Below are 11,145 nucleotides of genomic sequence, written 5' to 3'. Positions count from 1 at the left end.
CTTGCACAAGAAGAAGACGTGTGACACAGTCTTTCCACAAACACGACACAAGCCCTTTTCAGCGATTTTGAATCTCGAGAGCTTACTGGCTATCGAAAGGCAATCGGCGGCTATTCTCCACAATAGAAATTTGCACTGCTCATTCAAATCTAGCTTCCATATATTAGCCAAAATTTGCTCTTTAGGATTGAGGGGATCTCGTAGCAGAATCGTTTTCGCCGAGATTACCAAAAACACACCATTTTGAGTACCCATCCACATTAATTTGTCATCTCGATGTTCAGGTATGGTTTGAATTTTCAGAATATGCCTTCCCCTTCCCTTAAGACACACCCCATCAGTTTCCATGGGTCTCATTATGTGTCTCCATTGACCATAAAATCCTGGACTTTAGCCTTGACATCCAACAAAGGTCCAACTCTCCGACTAAGCCAAATCTGTAAATGCCTATTATTCTTTAAAGTCCGCCACTTTTCTGCTAGTACTACCAATAACAAAACACAAATTTTCCTTGATGAAAGACCGGGTCTTCATAATGTCGCGCCACACCAACGAGTCTTTCAAAGTAGGACCAACTTGAAAGAATTTTTTTTTTACGTGCAATACTTATGTTGAGCAGCCTCACCCACCAAAGATTCCAATCCGCCGCTAAATGTCACCCTATTTTTGCCATAAGAGCCATATTAGAGTCTTTAAATCTTTGGAAGCACAACTCCTAGCTTTATGGAGACATAACTTATCCCATTTGAAAAGGGAAGAATAATTACCTTCCCCACACTTGCCGCACCATTTCAAAAAGGCGGAAGAAGCACTCTTACTCCTCCCGACCACCAAAGGATTTCCCAAATATTTTAGATCATCCTTGCATTCCTTCATATGATCCCTTAATCTCAAAGAGCAATTCTTAGAAAATGACAACCTGGGTTTGTTAAGGCTTACCTCTTGGATGGACCAACGTTGGTATTTTCTCAATGAGATCCACACCATCTTAACCTCCTTCATCTTTGCTCGGCAAAAGAGAACACTGGAAAACATCAAGTGAGATATAGGGGGAACACTTTTCTCAATAAGAATCCCATGAAATTTATGTTTCTTCTTTTCACGGGGAAAGAATCACTAAGCACCTCGAACATCATGATGAAAAGATAAGAGATAGTGGATTGCCTTCTTGAAGACCCATCTTAAAGACAAATAACTTTAGAGGGCTATCGTTGAGGAGTATAGAACTAGAAGCCGAACAAACTTTGTGGTACTTTGTGTTCTATTTTGTGGTATCCTGATATATATTATGTGCTCAATAAGTCTATTGTGCAATCAAAACTTATATATAAATTCACTCAATATATTATTTATCTAAATCATATATCATTACCATGATATTCATCAAAATACATGATATTTAAAGGCCAAAAATTAAAACATTACAATATGCCACAATACAATACTTATTTGAACAGAATTATATACAACACCAACAAATAAAATTATCAAATACAACTTCAATTTCTTGACTTCACTTTCAATAATGCACGACTTATTATTGGGTTTAATGCAGTTTACAATTCAATTGCTTCCATCAATCTCCTTTTCATCTTCGAATTCATCTTCGTATTTGTTTATCTTCCTCAGCCAACCATGAATTATCTGAATCGACCCTTTACACATTCTAAGATCGACCCACTCCAAGAAATCACACCCACTGAAAATTACCCTTCTACAAAATTCATTGTAAGCAACGACGACTAGGTTCAGAAGAACAAATAACAATGACAACTTCGTCATACCTTATATCGAGAGCACTCATAAAATCTTCATCAATTCTCATTAGTCCAAGACGTCCGTTGGAAACTCGGGATTCCGCAAAAAAAATTCGGTCGAAGAAGAAGTTTGCTATCATCCGTAGTGTCGCTACTCCTGGAATCTGTTCCAACACATGGACGAAGGTGACTCCTGTTGGAATTGATCTAGGATTTAAGAAAAAGTTTAACGCTTCGGTAAGCGGCGGAATTTTAAAAATTTTCTTTTGACAAGTAAAACGATTTTACTAACCTAGACAAAGAGCAAGCACATGTAAATAAAAACTATTATGAGCATAAATAATTTACTAACCTTTTAGAAGCTTGAATGTTGATGAGCCTTCGGAAGGTTGAAAACGTTCGTCTCCCTCGCAGCACGTCTCTCTTCTTTCCTCGCCAACTCGAGCAACCACGAAAGTTTCTATCACTATAATCACTCGAGAAAACTAGGAATTAGTGTGTGGACACTTTTAAATACTACGACTTAAGAACAAGTGATGCGGGTCGAATTCTGCGTCCAAATCTGTCGGTCCAACTTCAGAGGGCCGTATCTTTTGACTCGGTAATCCGATGTACGCGTACAGCATATCAAATCGAAGAGAAAGACGAGATCTTTAATACAACGCGGACAGTTTGTTAAAAATCGAATCCCAGACCCAGTTTATTCTGCTTCGAAATATCTCCGCCCAAAATGAAGTCTTGGACAGCCCAATTTGAATCCAGGTCCACAAATCAACACAATCAGCCCACTTCTTCTTTATTTGGACGTCCACTATAGAAGACTTTTCATTTTCTACAAGTCTTTTCATTTTCAAAGACTTTTCACTTACAAAACTTTTCATTTCCAAAAGACTTTTCTTTTCCTAAGTCTTTTCATTTTCATTTGAATTTATGTTAGTGTTTAAAGTTTTAATTATGTCTTTTGGTATGCTTGTAACCATCATTTGAAGTTGTATTTATAGGCAACTCAATCTGAATGAAAAGAAACGAACATTTCTGAAAACACTTTTGTGAGAAAATACTCTCTAAATTCTTAGGTTCTAAATCGTTGAACTTATCAAGGCAAATAACTTTGTGGCGTTCTTCGAGTTCTAGACTTATCAATAGTTTCATTCCATAGACTATTGTGGCGTCTTTCATTCCCCCCCTCAATCTTATCAATAGTTTAAATTACAAATTATTGTGAGGATTATCACTCCACCCAAAACACCAAACCGACCATTCCTTTCAACCTATCCAAAAACCACCAAAAATTCCCTACAACAACAAAACAGCAAACCTTCATCCAAATTGAAGCAAAGACTTATTGAGGCAACCCACGTAATTCCGCAACGATTTGAGCTTCGTTCATCGCAAAGGCAGCGAGGTTCTCATCATTTGGTATCAGAGCCGAAGACGATCGTGAATCATGCAACTTTTTGCTGGATTTATTGATGATGACTTTATGTCACGCGTGTTCAAGATTGACGACGAAGAAGATGAAGAATATTTCTTCGAGGCAATCGGTGATCCGATCTACGATGAAAGCGATGATGAAGAAGAAATCATTGGTGAGCATTTGAGCAGCCAACTTTTTAATGAAATAGAGAAAGAAGAAGAAGTGAAGATAGCATTCATTTCAACGATCGATCAAGCTTATGGAGTTCACGAAGACTTTGTTAATATGCCCAGTTTATTTGAGATGGAGCTTCGATCTTTGGAGTTCATCAAGAAAATCATTCTCCTTCCACAACACCTGAAGATTCATCGAATTCGAGGACGAATTCTTTCCAACCCGGATAGAATGATGCGGGTCGAATTCTGCGTCCAAATCTGTCGGTCCAACTTCAGAGGGCCGTATCTTTTGACTCGGTAATCTGATGTACGCGTACAGCATATCAAATCGAAGAGAAAGACGAGATCTTTAATACAACGCGGACAGTTTGTTAAAAATCGAATCCCAGACCCAGTTTATTCTGCTTCGAAATATCTCCGCCCAAAATGAAGTCTTGGACAGCCCAATTTGAATCCAGGTCCACAAATCAACACAATCAGCCCACTTCTTCTTTATTTGGACGTCCACTATAGAAGGCTTTTCATTTTCTACAAGTCTTTTCATTTTCAAAGACTTTTCACTTACAAAACTTTTCATTTCCAAAAGACTTTTCTTTTCCTAAGTCTTTTCATTTTCATTTGAATTTATGTTAGTGTTTAAAGTTTTAATTATGTCTTTTGGTATGCTTGTAACCATCATTTGAAGTTGTATTTATAGGCAACTCAATCTGAATGAAAAGAAACGAACATTTCTGAAAACACTTTTGTGAGAAAATACTCTCTAAATTCTTAGGTTCTAAATCGTTGAACTTATCAAGGCAAATAACTTTGTGGCGTTCTTCGAGTTCTAGACTTATCAATAGTTTCATTCCATAGACTATTGTGGCGTCTTTCATTCCCCCCCTCAATCTTATCAATAGTTCAAATTACAAACTATTGTGGCGATTATCACTCCACCCAAAATACCAAACCGACCCTTCCTTTCAACCTATCCAAAAACCACCAAAAATTCCCTACAACAACAAAACAGCAAACCTTCATCCAAATTGAAGCAAAGACTTATTGAGGCAACCCACGTAATTCCGTAACGATTTGAGCTTCGTTCATCGTAAAGGCAGCGAGGTTCTCATCAACAAGTCTCAAAGTCGAAGAGCTAAACTCGCTAGGTCAAATGAGGACCTAGGTGCCAAAACAAAAACGAAAAATAACTAGAGAGAGAGAGAGGAGTTTGGCCAAGTTCTAGAGAGAGAGTCTCTCAATCTCTTAAACTTTAGATGAATGAAATGTAAAGAATAAGGCTCCGATTTATAAGATAGGCTTTACCTTCAATAAAGTAGTTTCCTCTTCTATAGAATATCACATATTCATGAGCAATATTTCCTTATTTCCTCTTTCATTAGGGCGGCCAAGAGGATCCATGCATAGCCTTGGATTTGTTTCCTCTTTTATTTGCTTCTCCCTTGACCCACTTGGCCGATTTCCCCTTATTCCTTTTAGAGGAAATTTGTTTCCTCTTTTTCTTTTGGCAAGTATCTAAATACATCCATGACAAAATAATCTCCCTTTCTCTCTTTATGTTGGGCGGCCAATGATCTCTAGAAGGGGCTTCTAGAAGCTTCTTCATTTGTTCATGACAACATGAGAAATGCCCATTAAGAATTTTCAATAAAATTCTTATGAAATGAAATTGATCCACAAGGCCCAATTAATTCAAACTTGGCCGAGTGATGCATGTCATCAAATGACCATGTCAAAAAATCTATTGACATTCATTTCATCCTATGTCCAAAAAAATAAAATTACCCTTTTGACAATTTTCGTAAAACTTGTCTCGTTTTTGTTTTGACTTAGCTTCTAGTTTAATTATTCCTACTCGATGTGATTTGTGACAGTGACCTCATGGATCCAAATGAACAAAGCTTGAGCTAAATACTTGGACTCAAAAGTTCACAAACCTTTTCTAAGTTTAGCTTAATGTCAACTGACTCCACTAAAGAGTTGACACTGAAAATCTCTCGGCTCAAATGAATTTATTTTCTACTCAAGAATTCAACCAAATTATGATGAACGGATCCACTGAATATTATCTATGTTATCATCAGCTAGTCGGGATTTACGAAATTACCATTTTACCCTTCTAGCTGTTATTTCCTCAACTCATTTCTCGCTTGTGAATAAGTTAGAAACAATGTATTGACGAAGAGCTAACAAGTCACACTGTTTCATCCAAAAAAGTCAAGACTCAATTTGGACACTGGCCAGTTCATTTATTCACATTCCAAGGAACAAAGCATGAGGTGATATACATTGCATTTCAGCAATCTTGTACATGAATTCCATATCTATGAGAACTTCACAAAGTTACTCATGACATTCTCACAACTTAGTACTTCACCAATAGGCCCTGTTCAGAATCACATAGTGAGTCCGAACTCTGACTTTCTCAAATGAGAATACGTAAGCTGTGAAATGACATGTCTCATTTCAGGATTAAGGTAAGCACGATGCAATTCATACGTAGTGACTTCGAGACATAAGAGGTTAAATGGTTTGTTCTTATCTTGTCTCTAGAAGTGCACTGGTCAATTCAGTACCTCCGGAAGATACCTAGAAGAACTATAGAGTCTCCAACTCTCAATGCCCCATAACCAGACATCATAGATTCTCCTAACAATCGTACTGAGGTCAATAGTCCTTTGACCATTAGATTGCGAATATATCGTTTTAAGCAAACTACGAAGAGTTTGTTCATGCAAATCTACATTTGTCTCTTTGTAAGTTATTAAGTTTGTTTATGGACTAAAGACTAAGGTTTTATCATAAAGCTTCAACCAGACAAAGAAGAATGAATGAACGTTTCGACTTTTTATTAATTAATAAGCAATTACAAGCAAGAGTCTTCGTGAGACTTTATTACATCAAATGTATAAAATAAATATTACAACTCTTCTTGTGGGCACCATTGACAACAACTCCGCTATTCTCGCTTCTGGATTGTGCCATCTCCGTCATTGCCCAAAGAAATCGAAGAACTCGACCGGAACTCTAATTCCTTCCTTATCCCCAAAAATCGCGACTCGTATTTTAAAATCCTCATTTAACCTAATTTCACTTATTTGTAATTAAGAACATACGAGTATTATAATAATTTCACTCCATTAACAAATATAAAACGTGATCTAAAGATTACACCGTCATTCAATGCTAACAAAAAGACTACATTTTCATGCATGTATGTTTTAAGGTCAATTTTTCGAATTTTAAACTTAAAGTGTTGGGGGGGATTTTGGGTAATTAATCCCAAAAAAAAAAAGGAGCTGTGCCCATCACTAGCCCGAGCTAAACACTCTCACACAACTCAGTCCCTGCGCGCGGTCATTTCTCTGAGCCTGACTTTGAGAGATTTTTCAAAATTCCTTTAATGGCTGAAATTGATATCGTATCACGGGCTCGCGAAGAAGAGCTCCAACAGGCGCCTAAAATATCCTCCGGCGATGCGGATGCTTTGCCGGAGCTTCCCTCTCGCGTTGTCAAGGATTTGTTATCTCAGGGGGTTTGTTCTTCTTTCCATAAGACAACATGCGTTTTGTTTCTCACTTTCCTCTGAAAATGCCTATATCTTTCTCTCACGTTTCTGTTGCTATTTCAAGGATAAAGATTGTGTTTTTCTAGAGTTTGTGCTTGTGCAAATATCTTTTAGGTTAGATATTTATTTTTCTGTTATTGTGCTCTTTATTTCGGTTTTGTTTGGTTGTGATAGAGTTAGTGCTTATTCCCGTGACTTTGCTCGGTTCATATGTTGTTTAGGGTTCAAAACAACTTAACGTTTCTTTTGTTTGACTGCAATTTGGAGATTAGAGTAGGGCTTCTGTATCCTGTGATTAGGATGTTATCGTTATCTCGATCTCTCCTATTTTGTTCCACTGATTTTGTTGAACTTATAAGCTTCCAGTTAGTGAAATATGCCCCAAGTCCATTACCAATAAATTTTATCGTCATTATTATTATTATTTTTTTTTTAATATGAGATCAGTGTTTTTCTGCCCGCCTTTCCGAAGTTTAATTTGTAAGTCTTCTTTTTGACTTAGTTAAGATCAACCAAATAACAAATCGTCTATTAAACTCCATATGTAGGTATGTCGCCGATGCATTTTGAGGGTATTTGGGATTAGAGGGGATCCATATTCTGATTCAGCATTGGATTTATTGTTAACTTCTCATGAAAACCATATGATAGACACAAGTTCTGTAGATAATCAAACGCGAAACGTGGAGGAAAATCTGGAATATTGTTGCCTTTGTTTGGGCATATTGCAGTTTGCTTACTGTGATGACAAGGGGTCTGTGGTGAGCAAGGACAGTGCTTATGATTTTGCTGTCGCAGTTGCGGAACTGATAAAACAGGACGGTCATCAAATTGATGAATTTTCTCTCGAAGTGTCCATTCCACCTTTAATTCAAGAGAATGAACTCGCTGTTTGGTAATAATTGCCATTGCTTTTGGTCAAGCTCTATCGCTGGTTCAACCATTTTCCTTATTTCACAACTTATTTTTTATTATATTTATTTTCTTCTTTGTATCTCCCATCTCTTTTTGGCAGTTTGTTTATGAATAAAAAATATGGAGCTGACCCATGGTTCCAACGAAAGATACTTCCACAATGTGTCTCGCTTAAGGATACATTAAAGTTACTGGTGACAGCACCCCTAGAGAAAATGTTGGTTAGTGATTTCTTTCTTATGCAAATGTGGATTCAACAGGCTTTTATTAGTTCTGTTATTGGCTTGAATGGTTACAAAAAAGTATAGATAAAATTGAAGTTCTTCAGGATCGGAAGTCCACTTTGAGCACCTTACGTGTACGGCTAACTTACAATCACCCTACAGCATCAACACAATCTCAGAATTCTGCGGAGGGAAATCAAGGATGCAAAAGAAGAAAGACAGGCATGTTGAAACATACCAAACGCATCTGTTTATCTTTTTTCTTCTTCAAGTAATTTTAGATTCATATGGATATGTTTGTAAGTGTTATCGAAAGTAGTCATTTATCTGAATGCATATTTGTGTGCAGACACTTGAATTGAAAATGGGTAATATGGCATATGTAACTAATGCATCCATCCATAAACACAGTCCATATGTTCACCCAATTTTCTTATTTTGCAGTAACAGCCACTAGCAACGGAGTGAAAAGTGATGATGGCTCAGTCAAATGTGCTGATTTTACAACAACAAGGGAAGCCAGTGTAGTTGCAGAAAGTTCTTTAGTATGTGACCAACATAAATTCCCGTTAGAGAAGGTAAGCATGCTTTTTTCTTTTGGTCTGCGTTTTTTCATTAAAAATATTTGTTATATAGATGATTATAAAAGAAAAATAAACTTTGCACGTTAAACTTTGCACGTTAGTTTCTTATAACTTTATTGCTTATCAATTGCACTAATTGATGACACATCCGTAATGAGGTCTACAGTATTGCATATAGACTCGTTAGTTATTATTCCTAAAGTCAAGTAGTTTGTTGAGTTTTATAATATTATTGAATTGAGTTTCTGAATGAGGTTTTTGACTGTTTGATGTATTTTTTCCCAACTAATTTATGTTTTGACTTGCCCAAACAGGTTACTAAGCCATGCGAGTTGGTGTTCCAATGCAACAGGACAAGTATATACTTTGGTGGGAGATACCTCAAGGTAAAATTGATCTGTTCCCTTCTTATTTAATGTTTTGATATTTGACATTCGGAAGAGAATATGTGTACATATCAATGATAATGAAGCGAATCTAGGTTGCCTGACATTGACAGAGGTAATTAAAAAATTGCACACAATACATCTTCATTTTTTTTTAGTGAGATTAATCCTTGCATTGCTATCTCCTTGAATTTCATGTTGAGGTTACATGTCCATTAAAAAAAGTTGAAGGTTAGTGTTGGGGTGCGTGTGATTTAATCATGTAGAATAAAGAAACTATTTTTGTGACAGTTCTCCAGAAACGTTAGTCAAACACGTTGGATCATTGACGATGAAAGAATGGGAGATGCGTCTGTTGAGGTAATATCTTGTTATGTGCATTTCTCTTTGAAGTTCCACTTTCTCGGTTCTCCTGGAATAGTATGTAGAGCCTGAAGGGTTGTGTGTTACTACAGGAACTAATTGGAAATAAAATCCTTCCGATGTGCCGTGGTGATAGCTTCAAATTTCACGCTGCTGGCAGAGAGGATATTGATGTAAGTCTACTTCCTTTACGAAAATCTGAACCTAACACTTGTAGTTATGAAGCCCAAAATCTTCCATTAGGTACGCATGTTGGGTTCAGGTCGGCCGTTTCTTATTGAGGTACTAAATGCACGTCATGTCCCAGGTGAAGAGGATGTTAAAGATATAGAAAGGAGGATTAATGACTCAGAAAATCAGTTGGTAAAGTTCGTGGCTGTGCTCTACTTTATATTCGTAATATTGTAAACTGAAAATTGTGCGTGCAGGTTAGGGTAAAAAATCTAAAAGTAATGGATAGTCAAGGGTGGACCATGATGCGTGAGGGAGAAGCAGAGAAGCAGGTCCACTCTTTTTTTTTAGTGCTCATTTTTTTTTTCTTAGCTCTTTGTGAGAAAATTTCTTGTTCTCTTGTTTCCTTTTGCTTTTGGTCTACTCAGCTGGATTCTCTGCTTTGTTTTATTGCAGAAGCAATATGCTGCACTGGTATGGATTTCGCGTCCTCTCGAGGATGACGACCTTCAGTCTTTGACCTCAGACAAGGAGATGGTATCAGTGTTTTTATTTCCTCCTAAACTTGATGATACGAATTTACTCTAGGGTTAATGTTGTCTCTCTTACTCACTGTCATTCGATACCCGTCTTATACAATTCTAGTTCTGTCCATATCTCCTATTTGAGTGCTTTTTGTCCTTTGATCCATCGCAGAAGGTGATGCAAAAGACTCCAATAAGGGTGCTTCACCGCCGTAGTCCATTGGAACGGGAAAGGATTATACATTGGTTAGTTGCACTAATGCATTTTTATATCATATCCTCACTTCATTCTGTAGTTGTTGCATTTGTACATGCGTATTGACATTTTGTTCGTCAATGGTTCCTTTTAGGATGAGGCTTGAGAAGATTGTTGGAAGCTCTCAATATTTTCTTTTGCATTTATGCACCCAGGTGAGTCAGAAAGTGGCTGAATTGCAAGAAATAAAAAAACCCATTTTATATTTGTGGTATTGTTTACCAAATCATCGTATAAATGTAACTCTTGCACATTTATAAATGCCTTATGAGTGTAGGCTGGGACATATATCAAGGAATTTGTTCATGGAGATCTCGGTCGCACAAATCCCAGGTACCAAAGATTGAATCTATGTACTTCCATATCAAATTCCAAAGGTTGCGCTGTCTCTAATAAATTAATCAATTTGTCATATATCTGCAGCATTGGGTCAATTCTTGGCTGTAGAGCAGAGATATTACAGCTTGACGTCACAGATGTGAAAATGGATTGTTTTCTTGACGAACAAGGTATCCTCTCACTATCGAGTAGACAATATTTATGACCGGTTTTCAGTTATTTTTATAACTAGATATCAATCTTGCAGGGACATCGTGATTCAACATTTTGCCCCTGAGTCGGCAATTTGCCCGAGGCAGGAGATTAAGTAGAAGTAGTTGGTTTATTTTAAGGGATTTCCGTTTTGGCTTTTGGAGTGCAAAGCTATTTGGTTGTGTTTGGTAGTTAACTCAAAAAATTTTTGTTTTCTGTTTTTTAATTTTTGTAGTTGTACTGAAAAACTGTTTTGTAGTTGTTTTCAAAAAGCTG

The 11,145-nt window shown here is 36.9% G+C and overlaps 1 protein-coding gene across 2 annotated transcripts; it reads left to right on the top strand.

Annotated features, from left to right (window-relative positions):
* Positions 1–6,634: 6,634 nt before the first annotated feature.
* Positions 6,635–11,145, top strand: LOC149380755 (Pseudouridine synthase family protein). Of its 2 annotated transcripts, none has more exons than XM_089602144.1 (16): positions 6,635–6,882; positions 7,464–7,810; positions 7,931–8,051; positions 8,159–8,276; positions 8,505–8,632; positions 8,953–9,024; positions 9,316–9,384; positions 9,480–9,560; positions 9,631–9,750; positions 9,816–9,890; positions 10,015–10,095; positions 10,255–10,328; positions 10,433–10,493; positions 10,616–10,671; positions 10,762–10,847; positions 10,925–11,145. In XM_089602144.1, exons 1-16 carry the CDS (start codon positions 6,751–6,753, stop codon positions 10,933–10,935), a joined length of 1,632 nt encoding a protein of 543 aa, XP_089458270.1. In that variant the 5' UTR covers positions 6,635–6,750; the 3' UTR covers positions 10,936–11,145. The 2 variants fall into 2 exon arrangements, with proteins under 2 accessions (XP_089458270.1, XP_089458269.1); XM_089602143.1 differs by having other exon boundaries at positions 8,499–8,632.

Source organism: Urtica dioica, chromosome 11 (assembly GCF_054948205.1).
Source record: "Urtica dioica subsp. dioica isolate 48M chromosome 11, U.dioica_male_clone48M_v1_H2, whole genome shotgun sequence".
NCBI lineage: Eukaryota > Viridiplantae > Streptophyta > Magnoliopsida > Rosales > Urticaceae > Urtica > Urtica dioica.
This window is presented reverse-complemented; position numbering and strand designations above follow the sequence as displayed.